The sequence below is a fragment of the Pelodiscus sinensis genome, chromosome 3, assembly GCF_049634645.1.
Source record: "Pelodiscus sinensis isolate JC-2024 chromosome 3, ASM4963464v1, whole genome shotgun sequence".
NCBI classification, from domain to species: domain Eukaryota; kingdom Metazoa; phylum Chordata; order Testudines; family Trionychidae; genus Pelodiscus; species Pelodiscus sinensis.
In genome coordinates, this window is record NC_134713.1 from 144,415,905 (window position 1) to 144,436,932 (window position 21,028).

Genomic DNA, 21,028 nt, shown 5'->3' on the forward strand with positions numbered 1-21,028 from the left:
TTAGCATTTTATTATTTAGACTTCTAGCATTTGTGAATAAGCACTTTAAAAAATTGTCACTATTTATCTGTCTGCCATTTCCTGATGTGTTAGACTTTATTTGATTGTGCCTCATCTGATCTGACCCATACTTCTATCCCCTCCTCCTGACTAGAACATAGAGAATCTCTATTAATAGACCCTCCTCTAAGAGATGCCTCAGTCTGATCCATGTGGTCCTCCGCACCTGTCAGCTTTTTACCCAGCCCTTAGTTTAAAAACGGCTCTACAACCTTTTTAATGTTAAGTGCCAGCACTTTTCCTGAGTTTAAGAGGGTATTCAGAATCACAGCTGAGTTTGATAAGTGGTCTGTATGTTGTTTTGAGGTGTATGACAACCTAGGGATTGTAAAGTAGTCTGAGAGTTTTTCCAGTGTGTGTAATGACTTGTCTGGTCTTCTCTGCAAAGAGCTTGGCATCTTCAAATGTCAAGTCCTCCCCAGCAGACAGGCTTTGGAAAGCCAGACAGGTGAAACCAGGAAACTCTCCTCTCAACCACCTCACTGTAGAATCAGCAGAGTTGAGCATGGCTTGAAGCACTGGTCTAGTAATGAGGTTACCCTCAATAATGATGGCATTGTACTGTTCTCATTTGTCTTCAGGAATAAAGTTTGTAAACTAAGACAGGTTTGCATAGATATTAGGACTGTATTTCGCCAGTAGGACCACATCATTGAAGATTCTCAATTTAATGTTGCAGTTGAGTATGCTTTGCAACTATTCTTTGTCATATGGGGTATACCTGTAGTACTGTTTCTTTCCTCTTTCATTTATTGCCTCGATAAGCAAGGAATTTGGCATTGGATGTAAGAATAGAAATTCAGTGCCTTTGGTTGGTACATAATATTTCTTATTGGGTCTTTTACAGGAATGTGGAATCATAGCTGGGGTTTGCCAGCGTAATCTGGCAGGGTCCATAATTGCCTCAGTAATGGGAAGGCGATTTTGGATGAAGTGGAGGTAGTATGTCCTCTCTCTTATGGCACAATTCCTGGACCTCTTCCAGAGAAGCTGCCACTCTTTTGAAGAGTTCCTGAAACTGCTTGAAATTCTCTATCATGGTGAAGGTGGAAGTATAATTGCTACACCTGGGGAGGAACAGGAAAGATAAGTGACAGTTACATCCAAGAATTCCTCCTGTCTGGAGGCACCAGTGGGTGCTTGTAAGGGAAGCAACTGCAGGCAGAGTGTTGGGGGCATGGTTGCCAGAATGGCCATTGTGACTGGAATGGCACAGGAAGCATCCATGATTGGCTGAACCAGGGTTAGGTTGCAAAGTTTCTGGAAAAGCCAGTGGCTAGTGATGCCTGCATGGCAGGATTAATGACAGGAGAAGACTGCTGAGGCAAGCCTATCATGTCCTCTTCTCTCTCATCCTCCCTACTATAGTGGTATATTGACAACCGTGGAGAGCCGGGCTGTGCAAAAGCCCTGTGTATGGAGGCACCATCAGGACTGAGGCAGGGAGACAGGTATTGGGGACAGATAAGTCTCTGTGGTGCAAGAGTTGATGTGATGTGGCTGAGCTTGGTACTGGTGCGACAGAACAGCATGGTACAGTGTGCTGCAACGTGCGCATGGGCATCTGGCTGGAGTTCATAGTGCCAACAGTAGGTGGCAGCAGGAGTGCAGATATGCTCAGTGCCAAGGGTTTACTGGCTATTTTAGATGCTGAGGCACAGGGTTTCACTTTCTTAGCTCTTGTGACAGACTCACTCTATGCTTTTCAGTATCATGGTACCGGAGGGACCTGGTGCATCAGCTGTTGTTTATACAGCAGTTGCTGTGGGTACTGGGAGTGTTTGGCCAGTATCAGTGTGCTTTTTCTTAGAGGACTCCAAGATTAGGGATATAATCTCTTGCCTCTGCTGCCTTCCTGGCAGTTTGGTCAGGCTACTTTGCCCTTAGAGGTACCTTTGTCTGATACGGCCATAGGCAATTTCTGGCCAGGAGGGGTTCATACCGCTGGCTCAGACACTGGGAAAAAAGATTTCTCCATGAGGAGAAGTTGCAGATGTGAATCTCTTGCTTTTCTAATGTGTGCTCTGAAGTTGTGACAGTGTTTTGTGTTTTGGCACTTTTGTTGTACAAGTCCCTCAAAGAGACACTTGATGCACTGCAAGTGGCTGTCAGAGGGGTATTGAATAGCTGGTAGGTGTTTAAAGCTGGGGGAGGGAAGCATGCCCAGAAGTAGAGTACTCTCAGTTGTGTGGAGAGAGATTCGGTTGTGCAGCTGCTGCAGTTTTGGGATAAATGAGACAATCCCTATAAGGAAAGATGGTTGCGGGTTTTTTTGGGAGACCAGGAAAGGGACACTATTTCAATGAGGACTACTAACTACAGGTAAACAAGGGGGAGGGGGGCAAGAAGAATAGAAGTAGCTGCAAGGTGCTACTGAATACTTCAACTGGGGCAAAGGGCAATAGAGAAGGAAGTGTGTGTGGGGGGGAGGCTGTACAGTGTCAATTAATCACCTGAGACAGCATGATACATGGTGTACAGCCCAATTGGGCACTGCCACCTTAAATCTCTGGCTATGAGCTCAGGAGCACACCACCACCTAAAGTGGAGCATCCACTATGACATCACTCTAAGATGACTCCTTAGTTCTCAAGATAACGCTCCAGGAGTTCCACAAATATCGTAAGTGGTCTCCGTTAATTCTATACTTTAAATGCTAAAATTAACTGGCTGATATAGCCAAAGGCAAGGTCTCCACAGCACCAATGATGCATCTCTGGGATCAATCACCAACTGCTCTGTGTAGCAAGATGAAGGCTTAAAACATAAGCCCATGCAGCAAAGACCTGGTCTGAGGCCTGAGGTCTAGCTAACAATGGACAAAACATGGCTAACAAAGCAAAGCTAAACTATGAGCAAGACGCAGGCCCCAGCTCACAGAACCTGGCATAAACAGGGCTGAGTGTGCAAAACACTAACTGGTGCTAGGTATTGACTGCAGAGCAATAATTGGTACTGGTCATAAGTTGAAATCACATGGTACCACCAGATCATTAAAAAAGACCTTGGTGTACACTCCCCACAGATACAGACCCAAGTTCAAGAAGGGGTCTAAAATGACAGCATGATGGATAGAGATGATCTAATCAAACCACGAGGTACAGAGTAATGGGTGGTATCTAAGTAGCATCAGAGGGTGGTAACTTGACAACGTCAGCGGTTAGGTGTGACTTGTTTGTACCTGTATATATAAAGTGGTGTCTTGGAGGGACAGTCTTCGGATGACCTAGGGGGCGGTGGAAATTTCCCACTGATTGAGTCATTCCATTGCTACGGGGTACACATACATAATGGTTCAGTAGAGTCTACTGACAACTTCACTTAGCAATAAGCCTGGCTTGGCACCTTCAATCCTTATCTGGTTTGTGGTCTTTGGGGGGGCTCTCTTGGGGTCTGCTGTGGAGACTAAGTGTACAAGTCAACATGGCACACATCACTGAGTACACATTCAAACCACCTTCTGGTTATCATCATCATCATCATCATCAATGATGTGGATGCCATAGGACACCTCGGCAGTAAATCCCGACCACTCCCTGAATAACTACACTCTGAATAGGGAATGTATTTTTTAATCTGCATTGCTAAAAAAAACAAAGTGGGTCAGGAGGAGATTAATTCCACTGATAAATAAGTAAAGACTTCTTGCATTGCTATACTAACTGACTTCCATCTAACACTACGTTTGCATGGAGTTTTAGTGACTGAAAGAAAACATTCCGAGAACTTTATATGGAAATGCAAGAAACTGTCTTCTGAGTTTCATTTGGAAGAAATATAATGTGTGAAATGAATGCCATACAAGAGCAGCTAACTTTCCTGCTGGATCATTGGAATGAGAGAAAGAAAAGAAGCTTTGAACACAATATATTGAAGTGATCATAAAGAATATCCACCAAAGAATACTGAGTGCAGGGTTGGCCAACTAGTTAGACATAGACACTAAGAGCCAAAAGAGCTGTGGATAGTAGTGCAAAGAGCCACACATCCCTCCTTCAGAGCCAGGCACCCCCAGTCCCTCCCCACTCTAACCCAATGCTCTCCCCCTCCCCCAGAGCCAGGTACCTCCAGCCCCCACACTCTTACCCCAATGCCAATGCCCTCCCCCTTCCCCAGAACCAGGCAACCCCAGGCCCCTCTCATTCTAACCCAATTCCTGTCTCACTGGAGCTGCAACAGCCACAGCCACAGCCACACACTTCTCCCTCTAGGCACTGGGGCATGTGCACAAACAGGCATTCGGCTCCGAACGAGCTGCAACCCTAAGAGCCACATTTCTGTGAGCAAAGAGCTGCATGTGGCTCAAGAGCCACAGGTTGGCCACCCCTGACTTAGGGTACTTCTAGACTACATGCCTCTGTCAACAGAGGCATGTAGATTAGGCTACCCGGCCTAGGAAAATGAAGCGGCAATTTAAATTTAAATGGCTGCCACACTGAGCCGATCAGCTGTTTGTCGGCTCAGCGCGGTAGTCTGGACGCTCCGCAGTCGACATCAAAGGCATTTGTCGACCTCCCAGGTAAACCTCATCCCAGGAGGCATACCTGGGAGGTCGACAAATGCCTTTGATGTCGACTGCGGAGCGTCCAGACTACCGCGCTGAGCCAACAAACAGCTGATCAGCTCAGCGCAGCAGCCGTTTAAATTTAAATGAAGTGGCGATTATTTAAATCGCCATTTCATTTTCCTATGCCGGATAGCCTAATCTACCCTGACGTACCCTGAGTGTATGACTCTTCAAGCTCCTTCACCTTCCTGACCATCCCTCTTCATGCATTTTCTAGCAGTATGCTTTATTTTTAGGTAGTTGAAAAAATAGCACTGCTCTTATAACAAGCTCCATTTGAAAGTCTCATCTGGTATGGGGAGGATACAAGTTCTCTATAGTTAGAGTCAGGGAAAGACAGACATAGGACATGATCACTGGTCATTTCCAGATTCCAAGTTAGGTTCCAAAACTCTCACTTACCTGGACCAGTAAGGATGGGGCTTGAGGTTTTCATGCCAATTGGCTGAGAATAAAAACGAGCTAGTAAGTTTGCACTCTACTTGCCACTGTTTGGAGCACTGCAGTTTGCAAAAACCCAAGACCATGCCCAAAGTAAATACAGTGTTTGGTAACCTACCTTACTCATTTTCAGTGTATCAATTTCTTCCCTTTGTTTAGATAAGGTTTCATTCATGCTGCACAGATGGTCACTCATCATGCTTAGCTGATCTTCATAGCTTCTTTTGGTAGTTGTCAATTCATCCTATGAAGTGAAAGAACATTTGTCCAATAGCACAGTAGTGCACTGCACAGGCAGACATGCAATTATGCAAAAGTGTTAGACTGCTGAAGAGCCCACATTTGGTCAATTTCATTATGGAAAAAAGCAAGTATACGAAAATTTAAAAGGCAGAAAGTCTCGGTAGCTTTCTTGTATCTTTAAAACTTCATCCCCTCTGCTCCCCCACTATAACCTCCCAAAATTATTTATTTTAATACACTATTTTATAGAACACTGCCTAATTAAGGGATTAATAACATGGGACAAAAAAACCCACTGAGTTTTCAGTCCAGGTGATATTGATTTATTTACCAAGTTCCATTTGACTTTCAGAGTTATATGTTTATAAATAACTGTACCAGGCAGTGTGCTTTAAAAAAGCCCCAAACAACATAATTAGATGATTGTGAATGATTAGTCAGACTTTTTTTGGTGAGATATAAGGATCTTTACATACGTACTAAGAGTGCACTGTTTTAGAAGGAATTCAGTTTTATGTCTATTTCCCACCGCTACCAGAAAAATTGTTAAGTTTCATCTTACAACAAAGATCTTGAAAAAATACCATGCATAGAAATCCCAATAAGCTTAATGGAGGTTTGGGTCCTCCCTAAGTTAGTGCTGGCTTGAACTCACTAAATACAGACACTAGTCACAAAGTAAAACCTCTCTAAAGTTTCTGAATCATAAAATACTACAACTGGAAAGCATCTTGAGAGGTCATTGAGTCCAGTCCCCTGCCCCCATTGCAAGACCAAGAACCATCTACCATCTTTGACAGGTGTCTGTCTAATCTGCTCTTAAATATCTCCAGTGATGGAGATTCTACCATCCCCCAGGCAATTTATTCCAGTTTTTAAACCACCCTGACAGTTAGGAAGTTTTTCCTAATGTCCAACCTAAACCTCCCTTCCTTCAATTTAAGCCCAATGCTTCTTGTCCCATCATTAGAGGTTAAGGAGAACAATTTTTCTCCCTCCTTCTTGTTATACCCTTTCAGATACTTGCAAACAGCTATCATGTTTCCCCTCAGTCTTCCCTTTTCTAAACTAAACAAGCCCAGTTCTTTCAGCCTTCCCTCATGGGTCATGTTCTCTAGACATTTATTCTGAAATAACTACGTGAGCATCTACACAGCAATAATGTTATTTCAAAATAATTTTGAAATAACGGGCGGCTTATTTTGGCATTGGTAAACCTCATTCTATGAGGAATAATGCCTCCTCTGAAATAACTCTTTGTAAATAGGGGCTGTGTAGATAGGGCGGCTGCAGTTATTTTGAAATAAGGGGCCTCCAGCCCTTCCCATGGTGCCCTACTGGCCGCTCTGTCCACACACGGCCAAACTCTGTAGTCCTCCCTTCCCCTGGAGCCCTTAAAGCTGTAGCCTCAGGGGAAAGGGCTTGTGGCAGACAGGAGGCCCTGACAGCACTGAGCCAACAGCAGCTGCCACTGCCTTGATTTTTTGAAAAATGAGCCAATCTGCTGCTCCCAGCTTGTCCTCCACTGCTCCCAAGGAGTAGTCAGGCAGCTCTCAGGAGCCTGCCAGGACCCAAAAAAGGCATGCACCTTCCTGGTCTGGTGCAGAGACCCTGGACCTCACTGAGGTCTGGAGTAAGGAAGCAAACCCTCAGGATCTCTGCACCAGATGCAGGAACACAGATGTCTATGCCCAGATGGTCAAGAACCTGTTCACCAAAGGATGCAGCTGCACCCAGAAGCAGGTGCGGATGAAAGTCAAAGAGCTCTGCCAGGCTATCACTCCAGGGCAGAAGCCCACACCTGCCCCTATTATGATGACCTGGACTGCATCCTGGGGGGCAGGGAACTCCCTTCACTTCCCTCCCTCTCCTGGTAGTGGATGTGGAACTTTAGATGCCTGTCGTCATCCTCCCGGGGGACAGAGACGAGGAAGAGGAGGAGAAAAAGACGGATGAGACCAGCACAACACCCTCCCCCTGACCCTTAAGCTGGTCCCCCACACTCTGGACATGCCCCAGGCACTGCCCGAAGCTGGGGAATCCACATTAGGTGAGTGTCATCACATTCCCTACACACACAGGGCGCAGGAGGCGGGAGGCTGGGGCATGCTCCTTGCTCGGCCTTTGTGGCCTGGGGATCGTGCAGTAACCTGTGCGCATGCAGTGACAGTGCAGGGCGCACAGCCCTAGCAGGCTGCACCAGAGGACCCTTGTGCTATTGGCCACAGGGTGTCCGGAGAGGCCTGCCATGCTCATGATAGCAGGGAGGGGGGACACCCTTCTTCGACAAGCCACCACAGGGAGACATGGACACTCCTCCCCTTCTCCCCAGCAGTCCCGCAGATGGCACACAGGCATTCCCACAATCTCAGGGCAGCATCCGCTCCTGGGGACAGTGTGATGAGGTGCAGAAGTATCTGCCGCTCTCACACACCTCCCCCACCACCACCAACCTGTCCCCAGCAGCAGGGATACAAATCCTCTCCCTGCGGGACGCCAACACTACCAGACCTGGTGTGTGCATGCCAGTGAGATTCTGGTCTGGAAGGCATCTTCCCATGTCTGCTTGTCCCCACGACTGGGGGGGGGGGGGGGGGGGGGGAGGGGGAGGAGGAGGGTAGTGAGGCTCCCTGCTTCTCTGGGACATCTGAGCCTCTGCAAGTAAGGGCCCACTGGCTAGAGTGCACATGGCCTTGCTCCAGGCACATCGCCTTCATCTGAGCCAGGAACTGTCGCTCTTGGAGGAGGGCAGGGCTTCAGGCACAGTGTCCCCTGGGTTGACTGTCTGTCTCTCTTTATTCTCCACAGCCGGACCAGCTGCAAGAGAGGCGCAGTTGACACCACCCGGAGCAGCTTCCTGAACCCAATTCTACTTGTTTGTTCTGCAATTCTACCTGCATGCCATGACAAATTTTCACATTTAGCACATCAAACTGCTTAGCTAACATTTCACTTGCCTGTAATCTACTGATGCTTTGAGTAGCTAATTTCATTTCCTCCACCAGTGATTCCTTAGACCTTTCAGCTAATGATAATCTTTTGGCAAGTGCCCGGCACTATGAAAAGAGAAAAAAAGTTAGTTCCAGCAGAGCATTGTACACAGCAAATTATTTGAGACAGGGTTTTTCAAAATCTGAATGGGCTTTTCAAAATGCAGTTTTTGGTTTAGAGAAAGTGTGTTACAGAAATAAGTTTTTATACAGAATTTCACAGGCTAAGACAGTGGTTTACCATTATAAAACAAAAATCTAAACTTTCAGGCTTCATTTATTGTACAGAAGAGCACCATACATTTTTAGACTCCACTGCTAGAAAATAATAGCTGAGATCAGAAGTATCTTTATATTTCCTTTAAACAAAATGAAAAAAATCCCAAAAATGAGATCTCAAGATGCCTTGCACATGCATGTACTGTTTAAATTTCAGTGCAGAAGAATGGTTATTTTACATTGTCTCATTATTTGCCATGCCAACAACAGTTGAGCACATTAAGGCTGACAAAGCAATCTAACAAATATGAACCATGTTCTACATATGTTTCTGGCAACACTGATCATCCTAATGAGGAGCATTTATCTGATTCTGAAATTAAACAAATACTTGATAACAGTTCTCAGCTTGCAAAGTAGTAAAGCAAGCCACACTGTACAACATTCTTCAATTTCTACGTGAAAGGTGGATTACAGCGCTTCATGATCAAATTGCTAAATTTGAAATAATTGTAGTTTCCCATGTTAATTCAGAACAGTGGAACTACATGGAGGGCTAGCATCCTTAAAATAGAAATATTGTGTTAATTCTATAAGTAGGAACAGAGCCCGAAACATAAGGCTGTGTACCAGAGACCTGGTATAAGGCCTGGACTAAAGTCATAGTCAAAACTTGCTAAAATAAAGCGAAGTCAAGTTACAAGGAAGAGGCAGGCTCTGTTCACAAAATCTGGCAGATCAGGGCTAGTCTATCAGAAACACATATACTTAAGAGGGACAAGTCATGAAAATTCATTCCAGGATAGTACCAGCACACTCCCCAGAGATAAGAATATACTGACCCATTCTCAGGAACAGGTTAGAATGACAACATGATCGATAAGGATGTTCTGATTGAATAAACAGGTATAAGGTAATGGGCAGCACCCAGATACCTCAGAGGATGGCATCTAGATGCACCAGGAATAACACAACTTGTTTGTATCTGTGTATAAAAATGCATCTCAGGAAAAGCTATCTTTGTTTGATAGAGATGTCAAACGTGTAGTCTACTATATGATAAACCTAGGCTTATCGGTTAATTGGTTAATCTTGTTGACTCCTTCCTCCCCCTCCCCCCTTGCTGCCTCTATATCAGAGGCAACAAGGGAGGGAGGAGCAGGAGCTGATGCTGGGGGGGAGCCAGCTTAAAAGCTGCCCCCTCCCCTGGCGCTGCTGCCTCTATTAGAGGCAGTGGAGGGAGGGGAAACCAGGGGAGTGCCTGTGGCCATGGTGGGCCTGAGGCCATGGTGGGCCTGAGCTCTCTGTGGACAGACGCTTCTACACCTCCCATGGAGCAGCTTCTTTCTGGGACCAGCCTGGTCCCTGGCAGACTCGCCTGCCCCTTCCCCTCTCCTGGGAGCAGCCTCTGTCCATGTGGAGCTCGGACCACCGCAGATGGGGGCTGCTGCCACACCACGCTGCCGCTCTGTATCAGAGGCAGCAGCACGGGGCAGCAGGCAGCCAGTCTGCAAGGGGAGCTGGTTTTTCAACTGGCTCTCCTTGTTAACTGGCTCCCACCTGGCACTCTGTGTATGACAAGGAGGAGGAGGCTTGTGAGAGCAGGACCCAGAGGAGCTAGAGTGGTTATAGCAGGACATGGATAGGGCTGTGGAGCAGCTGCCAGAGTGCCTGGCACTAGGTTGGGGAGTGGGACCCAGAGGGGATAGGGGGAGAGCAGCTGGATCCCAGGCTCAGGTAGGAATCTTATTCCCAGCCTGGGATCCAGCTGCTCTCCCCCTCTTGCCCAAGTCTCAATAGCTCCCCTTACCTCACCATGCATTAAGCCAACAACTAAGTGAATTCTATAGTCTTGCAGCTAAAGCCAGCAGCAAAATAGATTTATAACAATAACCAACCTATATGTAGGCCAAAACAATGTGCTTTCTTTTTACCAAACACAACCGATTAACAAGCGAGGTTGAATATGCAATTATTTAAAATTTAGAAATTGATGCAACACAGGAAGTACAGGCTTTTGTAAATGTGACCTCAAAACCAAGGAATTAATTAACAAATTATCTGATAGACCTATGGTGTTTTGGGAGGTGCCTGTAGTTCATAACATTGATCTACAGGAAGTTTAGAAAGGACTTAGTGTTTTCAGTACAGGAAATCGACTGGATGCTCACCTCAGCATGAAAATGTACTGACTTGCTGTCGGACAGCTGTAGGAGAGATGTAAGTTCTACTATCCTTGTCATGTAGTAATTTTTTATCAACTCTTCACGGGACTTGGCATCTGGAACCTGAAGAGCGAGAGCACATGTGATCAAACAATTAAAAAGATTTTGTCTTTGCTAGAACTAAAGCCATAACTTACAATTTCTGTTTAGAAAAAATAAGTTGTTTATTTAAAAAGTTGTAGGTCATCCAAATGGGATAAACTCTTTATAAAGAATGTAAAATTTGATTGAGCTTGGTGCTTCTGAAAGCAGACATGCTTATCAAATAAAAGCAGTCTTAGCAGTGTTGCACAATATCTAATAACTTGAGTCTACTGAAAAACAATGATAAAACTCAAGATTATATTTTATGTAGAGTTGAACAAAGAGCAGAATATAAAATAGAGTCACAATTTAAATTAAAGAATTTATGGTAAGGATGCAAATCTGAGGACAACCAACAGTCCCCTTCTAACCATCTTCAATTCGCTAGCAAAGAAAGCAATGACATTAGTAACTGGTGGACATTAGGAGCCATATTTTCGGAACAGTATGTACATTTTCAGATGTTTTTAGTCAAACATCTGATTTTAAATGTTTATAAAAGTGTCACATTTTCCATAGAGAAGTTCAAGGCAACTTTCACATGCCTGAATTCAAGTTTTGAGGTTCACACTTGACAGCGAGACATAAGAACAGCCATAATGGATCAAACTAAAGGTCCATTTAGACAAGTATACAATACCAGGTGCCCCAGAGGGAATGAATAGAACAGGTAAATCAAGTGATCCCTGTCCTGTCATCCATTCCCAGCCTCTGACAGACAGAAGCTAGGGACACCATTTCTACCCACGCTGGCTAATAAGTTTTAATGACTTATTTTAAATAATTTGTATATTGCTAAGTCACATGGCTTATCATATCTTTTATAAAGAAGCTCTTAGTGCACTTAAACCCCAGTCTCATCTTGCAAAACCTTTTAGAGTAACCTTAATGTCAACATAGCTGCTCTCTGCAGGATCTCAGAGGAAAACACTGCATCTTAGAACAATGTTCATGCTGTAATAAAAATGCTATTTCTTTATAACCACTACAACATAACAATTGGTGTGATTGCTAGTCATGTTGTATTTGGTCTAAACCTGTTTAAATAAAGAATAGTATATTTTAGGACACTTAAAATGCATACTAAAGGGCTGCGTCTAGACTGGCAAGTTTTTCCGAAAACTTGCCAGCTGTCTACACTGGCCGCTTGAAATTGCGCAAAAACACTGATGATCTAATGTAAGATTGTCAGTGTTCTTGCGCAAATACTATGATGCTCCCGTTCGGGGAAAAAGCCCTCTTGCGCAAATGTATTTGCGCAAGAGGGCCAGTGTAGACAGCTAAAAACTGTTTTGCGCAAAAAAGCCCCAATGGCGAAAATGGCGAATGGGGCTTTCTTGCGCAAAACCGCATCTAGATTGGCACAGACGCTTTTCCGCAAAAAGTGCTTTTGCGCAAAAGCATCTGTGCCAATCTAGACGCTCTTCTCCGCAAATACTTTTAACGGAAAAACTTTCCGTTAAAAGCATTTGTGGAAAATCATGTCAGTCTAGACACAGCCAAGCAGTAAAGAAGAGTTTATCCAGGTAAACTTTCCACAGGCTACAACTAAAAGACAAATGAAATAGGAAAAGGAAGGAGATAGAGTCTTAAATTATGCAATTTTTGCTGCTTTAACCCTCCTTTTATTATCAATCTGAGGTTTATAATCCAGCTCATGTCACTGAAGTACAAATACAGAGCTACATTTTCTAAAGCTACAGAGAATTTGATACATTTAAGAGAGCTTTAGGAATGTATAATCTGTTTAATTGGTTAAACATTATGTTTAACTGACCAACTAAATTTAAGGGGACACCCTCGGGGAGGAGGATTCCAGCCACGAACTGAGGCTGGGCTGGAGTGGCCCCCATCAACTGCAGGGGCTACTCCATACTCCAGAGCAGCCTCTTCCTGCAGGATGCCTGTGCCCACTGTGAACAGGGGTTGCTGCAGCAGGTGGGGAACTGCTCCTGTCCCTATCAGTTAACTCTTAACCTTAGCTAATGATTATCACCCATTAAGGGTGATGCTTACTGGTTAAGTGGTTAACCTTTCACATCCCTAGAGAGTTCAGCTCACATCTTGTTAAATTCCATCTGAACAAGTCTGTTGAATAAAATATATGAGCCAGAGCTACAAGCTATTTTCACAGTTAGATCAAACTGGAGACAGAAGTATGGATTACTAATTAGTAGGAAACCATGAGTTTCTGATATTCTTCGGGAAAAGTTATTTTGCAATAATTCATTCTTACCCCCAATCCAATTGTACTAAATTACTCCAGAGGTCTCCAAATAACTGATGCAGTAAGTTGATCACGCACAAGTTTTAGCACTGTCAAATACATATTACATTTAATAAAGACTTATACTGGTATGTATTAGAATAATCATAAAATACCTCTTTGTTTTCAGTAGTCATGGTCAACATTCCAATCTAGAACAAGGGAGAAAATAAAATGAAGTCAGAACAATAGAACAGTCTATTCCAATTAGATAACTCTGACACCTAGTTATTAAAAAAGCAGTCAGATGATTAAAACTCTTCATTCAAAGTAAACTGATATAGGTTACCAGGCTTTGCACATACATGAGCTACTAGTGAGAATGCAACAGTAAACTGCAATTTTAAGTAAAGTTTGCTAATTAAATTAGACCACATTACTAAATGTACGGTGTTTACTAATATTTGACAGCGAGAATTTAAAAAGTTACTCATAGAATCATAAAGCTGCAAGAGACCTCAGGAAGTAATCAAATCTAGCCCCCTGACAAAGGCAGGACCAATCCCAACTAAATCAACCCAGCCAGGGCTTTGTCAAGCTGAGACTTAAAAACCCGCAGGGATGGAGATTCCACCACCTCCCTAGGTAACCCATTCCAGTGCTTCACCACCCTCCTAGTGAAATACTGTAGTTTTTTTCTAATATCCAACCTAGACCTCCCCCACAGTAATTTGAGACCTTTGCTCCTTGTTCTGCCTTCCATCATACTGAGAACAGCCTCTCTCCATCCTCTTTGGAACCTCCCTTCAGGAAGCTGAAGGCTGCTATCAAATCCCCCCTCACTCTTCTCTTCTGCAGACTAAACATTGACCAAACAATATTACTAAGAAGTTGCTATTTCCAAGTGTAAAAGATCTTTCCTCTGGCACACTGAGAAATAAAAATCTGAGGGGAAAAAAAAAATCTCACTTACCCCATTCATTCTATTAACAGGCTCCCTGGAAGTCTTTTCTATGGCTTCTTCCTTTTCTTGTTCGGCTGTATTCAGCAGAAGAGAATTTCCTGGGGTAGGTTCGATCAACTGTCCACTAAACGAGCTCCTTAGTTTCTGGTCTTCTAACTTAATTTTGGCTAGCTGGGCCTCAAGCATCCAATGTTCCTTTTCTTGCTCCAGTTTTGCAATTTTCTCCAGACTTCGCTGAACCTTAAGAAAGAAAAGTTAAAGTTTGAACTGTAGAATCAAGTGTTGGAAATTAAAGGTAGAATTACTCAGAGACATATGGTCTAAGTAGGTGAAGAAGATAAGACAATTTAGCAGGTTAATGCCTCCAGTCCCAAAGTTCTAAGTTTAATATGCTTAGGTCACAAGTAAAAGAAGTTTAATCATTTCCATTTGTCCCTAGTGGATATCTGCTCATATTGCCAATTTTGCTATCTTCTATTAAGGCGGATCTAGGCTGATAAGTTAGATATCAGAACAGTTGTAGGTCAAGATTAGAAAAACTGTGTGTAGATCTTTGAACAGCAGCACGCCATTCCATAGCTTTAAGATTTAAGAACTGATACGTGGTACAAAATAAATGCAATATGCACAATTAAATTTATGCAGTTCAATCCCTCACAAACACCACAGAAACATATTTAATTCATGAAAATTTTACACACATTTCATTTACACTCCTCTTTCCTAGTACACTTTAAACAAGATTTTTTCCATTTATTACAAACTCATTAATAACCATTGATTTCTCTGCCCTGATCAGGAAGTTAGCCTCTGTTTTAGCCTGGCCCCAGTTTATCAAAACTAGCTGCTAATCTAATTCCTGAAGTTTGACATATACTAAGCATACGGATCTCAAAATAAACTGCAACTCCAAAGCTTATACAGCCTCTACAATACTTTGTAATTCATTTTTAACTCCTAGTGACTATTTAAGATTACTTGGAAGTTAAAGTATGCATTCTGATAATCAAATAGCAGATACATTTTTATACTAAAAATCCCTTCAATTAAATATAGTCCTGCATAATCCTACCTATTGAGTGCAGGAATACAATAAGAATGGCAATGCCACATCTAGTGCATCATAAAACTTGAGAATAAGAGCTAAACACACATTTGTGAAATGGAGGACATGGATAATTCAACAGTAAAGTTATGAGAAATAGTGCTTAGTCCAAGCGATCATTTCTTTAAAAAACAGGCAGAAAACAATAAACAAATTGAACAGTAAATGCTAAATAATGCATATCAGACTGCATACATTTTGCATTCCTTGCTAAATTAAGTATTCTGTAAAAATAATCTTTACAATGGAAAATTAGCATAATGCTGTTGTTGAAAATAGCCTATACTAGAGCATTATTATGGGAAAGCAAAACTCAGTTATTTCAGGATATTATTGTTTGCTTATAATACAGAAAGCTAGTTTTTACTGTAAAGGGAACAAATGGGAAATCTACAGTCTAATTTGAAGTCCCAAATTGAAGAGGGCCTTTTGTTTTATAAATTAACAACCCCTTTGATAATTTTTTGCATTAAAAATGAAGTATATCATTGTGAGGAATGACATTCATCCTGAATCACAGTATTGTACAACCCTTTATTTGCTTTGTCAAATGGGTTTGAACATTTAGTGGTGTGCTGATAACATTCTAGTTAAACATGTAAATTCACGTCACCCATAATTAGGTTGTTTTATCAGTTCTTCCTTCTTAGAAGTGCCTCAGGGTATGTCTAGACTGCAGGCTTTTTTTTTTTTTTTTTTTAAGTGGCCTTTTTTTGGAAAAAAAAATTCCCCTGCGTCTAGACTGCCGCCATGTTCTGGTGACAGTAAATCAAAAACACAGCAGTTTTGTCAACTGTGGTAAACCTCGTTTTACGAAGAATAACGCCTTTTTTGACAGAGATCTGTCGAAAATAGGTGTGTGTGGATGCCGGGGAGCCAGTTCTGCTGAAAAACAAAAAAAAAAAAAAAAAAGAGCCTCCAGGAAGAAGCCCTGGTGGACAGTCCATCTACATGCTTGGCACTTCTATTGTTCCTGTCTGCAGTCTCTTAAAGGCACAGGCTCCCAAACAGGCATTGCTGTCAGGAAGCCAGCCACAGCACCCATGCCAGTCGTGCTAGCCACGTCCTAGGTTCAAGGCCTCCCCTGGCCCTTCTCGGTAGAGTGAAGAGGACCCATCCAGGGGCACCAAAAGGCAGGCACCAGCCGGGTCAGGGCCTGAAATAAAAAAAATCTCCTGGAGCTCTGGTCTCAGGAGGAACCCCTGCAGGCCCTGCAGTTGTGCCGCAGGAACGCAAACATATATAAGCACATGGCCCAGGGACTGGCCAAGAAAGGGCATCACCCCCACACCATGGACCAAGTGAGGGCCAAGGTAAAAGAACTGCGGCAGGGGTATGCAAAGGCCCAAGACCAGAGCTCCTGCTCTGGAGCAGCCTCACACAGCTGCTCATATTATGCAGACCTGGAGCAGATTCCGGGTAGTGGGGAAGCCCAGACTCTGCTGCGTCTTGTGGAGTTGTGGTTACCCCTCCATATTGCGGACCAACCCCTGAGGGAGGACAAGCAAGAAGGTGGGACAGGAGAGGTACACCAGGAGGAGGTAGAGACAGCAGCCACCCTAGGAGACCAGGAGCCAGTCCTCCAGACCCTAGAAGCCTCCCAGGCGTTCTCGGACATCGGGGAGGGAACATCAGGTCACTGCTTTGAGGGGTCACCACACACGGGAGGGTTGGCAGTGAGGGGGCCATCTCTTCCCATTGCCACTGTGGGGCCCCTGTGATGCTCAGACTGCTGCCCAGCTCACACACGGTGTCATATGTGTAACCTCTGAGTCTCCTGTCCGAAGGAGAGCCCCTGACAGCGACAGCATGCCCTCGGGGACAGTGGGTGCACACATACATGATTCTCTCTTCCTCTTCTCCTCCACAGCTGGACCCCCCATGCAAGGGAGTAGCACCACACCCGCCCCACCACCATCCCGGATACGTGGCACCCGCAGGCACTGGCGTGTCTACACAGACCTGCTGAAAGAGCACGTAGTGGCCCTGCAGGACCTCAACAGGACCCTTCAGCAGAGGACAGAGGCAGAGGCCGATTGGCGCAACAGGCTGCTGGATAAGCTCGTCCAGCAGCACATTTCAATCTGTGCCACTATGCAGGAGGACATAGCCTTGCCTGCCCCTGTCACAGGCACCATTCCTCCTGCATGCCAGGACCCTGCCCCCCCCAAGACTCCTTCCCCCCCGTCACCCCCTTCTCCCCCAGCCCTCACAGACCCAACAGCTGCCCCATCACCCTCCTGTCCAGCACACAACTGTTTCTCGCTCCACCCGATCCCAAGGCCATGATGGTGCCAGGAAGCAAGGTGGCAGGACCCTGAGGATCAGGAAAGCAGCAGCCCTACTTGAGCCCTCCTCCCCACTCCAGATTTTCAGCCCCCCTATGAGCCCAGTAAAAGAACATTTCAGTTATTTAACAAAATATTTTTGAGTGAAAGATTTAGCTTGTATATAAACGTGAACAGTAACAAGAGACTTTTTTTTTAAAAAACAGTTAGCACATTTTCCTTACAGATACTGTTTCTAATAACAAAAACAATTTCTGTTTACAAAGAAAACTGGGTGTTTATATATTTGTTATGGAAAGAAGGTCAGGGTGAAGGTTGTGAAGGGAAAGGTAGGGTGGACCAGACCAAACCCTCCATGGGGGAGGTCCTGGGGAAAGTCAGTGGGCTCCTTCAGAGAATCTCACACTCAGGGCCTCCCGGATGCGAAGATTGAACTGGTGAGCCTGGCGGATGGCAGCTGTCTGGAGCTGCTCAAATTGCCTCCCCTCACCATCAGCACCAGTCCCCCACACCGGCAGGAAGGCCTTCCCTTTTCTCTCCACAAGGTTATGGAGCACACAACATGCAGCCACTACCTCGGGGATGTTGCGTTCGTCCATCTCCAGCCATGTGAGGAGGCAATAAAACCTGCCTTTCAAGCGGCCGAATGTGCATTCCACCTGCATGCGAGCCTGGCTAAGACATGTGTTAAACAGCTCCTTGCTCGCATCCAGGTGGTCGGTATAGGCTTCATAAGCCATGGCATCAGTGCGTCGGCCACAATGCACACCGGCATTCGCATGTCCCCAAGCGCAAGATCCCACTGTAGGAAAAATGTTCCTGCCTACCATGTGCGGTACAGGTACGAGTTGCAGAAGATGCGGGCATCATGTGCCCACTCTGACCACCTGACAGAAATGTCCATAAACTGTCCCCAGTGGTCGACCAGCGCCTGTAGCACCATATAAAAGTAGCCCTTGTGATTAATAAATTGGGCTGCTCGATGAGGCAGTGCGTGGATTGGGATGTGTGTCCCATCGAGGGCTCCTCCGCAGTTATGGAAGCCAAGCCCAGCAAAGCCAGCAACGATGGGTATCCAGGTCTCCCAGACGGAAGAGCCTCTTCAGCAGCTCCAAATTGATGGCCCTCGCCACCTGCAGAAAGAGACATAGACAGACAGAATCCAGAGATTTAGACATGGTACCTAAGACCTTGGGAGGAGAACCCTCCCATCCCTCCACCCACCCCAGCATTCCCCTTGTCAGGATGCCCCCCTCCCCTACATCAGTCCATGGTTGGCCGAGGAGCTGCCTCCCACTGCCACTCCATCCCCCACTCTCTCCTTGCCATTGCTTAGCAGTCCCCCTTTTTCAGCCCCCCACTCAGCAGGGCCTGTCCCCCAAAAGTGACTTACCTCCATCAAAACAGCCCCGACGGTAGACCTCCCCGTGCCAAACTGGTGTCCCACAGAGCAGTAGCTGTCGGAGGTGGCCAGCTTCCAGAGGGCAATAATGACCCGCTTCTGCAGGGGGATGGCGGGCCGCAGGTGGGTGTCCTGGCGCTGTAGAGCATGGGCGAGTCAGGCACATAGCTCCTGCAATGTGGGCTTCCGCATCTGCAAGTTGCGGAGCCACTGCTCGTTGTCCCAGAGCTCCATGACGAGCCAGTTCCACCAGTCCGAACTCGTTTCATGCTCCTAAACCGCCTGTCCCGAAAAATTTCGGAGGCAAAGGCCTTGCTTCTGCATCCCAGACAAATGTTTCGTAGCTCTGGTCCGGGTCCATATGGGGCAGGAGCATCATGACGGTGTCATGAAACTGCAGCAGAAGCTGCAGCATGGCTGTGTGGGGCCATCGCCTGCCCAGGGGCAGCTCTGGCTCCATGGCCCAAAAAAACCCGACAACAAAAAAAAGCAATAAAAAGCAGAAAAACCAACCAAAAAGCAAACTGCTGTGGTGTCCCAGAAAGGAGGGCAACTAGAGCAAGCACTGCAGCAGCTTTGCTGTCCCTCTAGGAGGTAGGCAAGCCAGAAGCAGCAGCAGAGCAACAGCTGTCCGGGTGGACCCTTTAAGCGCGCGTCTCTGCAAAGGGCATGCAGCAGCACCAGGAAGTAAATGCTGCCGCCATTCCCTGTCAGAAGCGGTTCCGAGTGCCTTTGCTTTTTGAAAGAGCGTCCACGCAGTCTGGATGCTCTCTTTCGAAAAAGCAGATCACTTTTTCAATCCGCGTAATGCAATCTAGACGCGTTTTTTCGAAAGAAGTTTTGAAAGAATCTTTCGAAAAAGCTTTTAGAAAAAAAGCACGAAGTCTAGACGTAGCCTCAGTTTAGTGACTGGGCACAGTTTTTATCTTTATAGATTGTGGTAGGCTCAAATCAAATAAATTTCCCTTCTCCATCCAAATCTATATTCCACACTTCGCTTCACTAAGAGGGTATGATTAATTTTGCTATTACAGAAACATAACTAGACATTCAAATGAAGATGGCTCAAGACAAGTTCTCCCTAACAACACATTTTATAGATCAGCTTGCAATTTGGAATGGTAAACTAAGTATAATCCATCAGTGTTCACAGATACCAACTTGAAATTCCAGAGCTTTATAACTTTCACTACCTTGGAGTTACTCTCTTTGACCTTTGGACAGAACACTTTTTTCTAATAAAAACAATGTGCATTCACACACATTTTTCAAAATATACATAAGAATACCTGTTGTGCAAGACTCTCTCTATTTTCTGCAGAACTCAGAAGAATTCTGCGATTGGCCAAAGCCTCTTCATAAGGCACTGAATCTGAACAGGACTGTAAAGAAAGAGAGAGCAAAGTTTTTACAGTAAATCAGGCTCTGTATTTCCCATGTTCTTCTCCCTGCCTCCGCACTGTCCTTGCTAAAGTAAGGTGAAGAGTTCTGCTTTGCATGTTTAAAATTCCTTTAATTTAGTTTCCTATCTGCTAATACATGCCAGCGAAATCTCCAAGCAAGGCAAGATGAATTAGTACAGTGCATATGCCACTTAGGACATTCTTGATTAGAAAGTTTGCTTAAGGAGGATATCCTCTAAATGGTCAATTTAAGCTTCTGGGGGAGATTTAGTGGTGCTTAAATCTTTTCGTTTAGCTGGGCTCACTATTTGCAAAACATGTTTTCATCCTCATTTAAAAATGTTGTATTTCCACTTTATTTTGATTGTCATTTTTTCACTTTACCAGATTTCTAGTTGTCTTGTTGCTGACCCCTCTGGTAAAAATGGGCAAACAGTAAGATTGGACCCTGGGCTCAACCTAGCAGGCTCTACCTCTAGAGTCCCTCAGGAAACAGCATTAAGTAGAACCTTAGAGTTATGAACCCCCAAAGAAAAGAGGCGGTTTCTAACTGAAATGTTTGTAACTCTGAACTAAACATTACGGTTGCGCTCTTTCAAAAGTTTACAATGAAACATTAAGAGATCTGAAACTTTACTATGCAGAAGAAAAATGCTTTTCCCTTCCCCCCCCCCCCACAAGACATTTACATTTAACACAATACTGTATTGTATTTGCTTTTTTATTGGGGACAGGAGGGAGTCAGTTTCTGCTTGATTGTGTACTTGATTGGTTCCATGTGAAGTGTGTGAATGGTCACTTTGTTACTCTGGTGTTTGTAACTCTGAGCTA

General features: G+C 44.8%; 1 protein-coding gene and 1 long non-coding RNA gene across 3 annotated transcripts in view; both read right to left on the reverse strand.

Annotated features, from left to right (window-relative positions):
• The window catches only part of PPP1R21 (protein phosphatase 1 regulatory subunit 21), an 89,876-nt gene that overhangs the window by 11,714 nt on the left and 57,134 nt on the right, over nucleotides 1–21,028 (reverse strand). Inside the window, exons 16-21 of one of the 2 annotated variants that reach the window (XM_006129256.4) lie at nucleotides 20,084–20,176; nucleotides 14,009–14,239; nucleotides 13,212–13,247; nucleotides 10,692–10,808; nucleotides 8,269–8,367; nucleotides 5,187–5,312 (exon numbers count right to left, since the gene is read on the reverse strand). In XM_006129256.4, the coding sequence (XP_006129318.1) occupies nucleotides 5,187–5,312; nucleotides 8,269–8,367; nucleotides 10,692–10,808; nucleotides 13,212–13,247; nucleotides 14,009–14,239; nucleotides 20,084–20,176 (702 nt within the window). Of the gene's footprint in view, nucleotides 1–5,186; nucleotides 5,313–8,268; nucleotides 8,368–10,691; nucleotides 10,809–13,211; nucleotides 13,248–14,008; nucleotides 14,240–17,387; nucleotides 18,526–18,785; nucleotides 18,933–20,083; nucleotides 20,177–21,028 lie in introns of those variants that run through there. The other variant, XM_014576629.3, reaches the window with a different exon arrangement.
• LOC142828011 (uncharacterized) lies at nucleotides 14,636–17,268 on the reverse strand. The gene is made up of 2 exons (XR_012902887.1): nucleotides 16,508–17,268; nucleotides 14,636–16,469 (listed from the first exon to the last, which is right to left on the reverse strand). It is a non-coding gene; the product is annotated as an uncharacterized LOC142828011 (long non-coding RNA).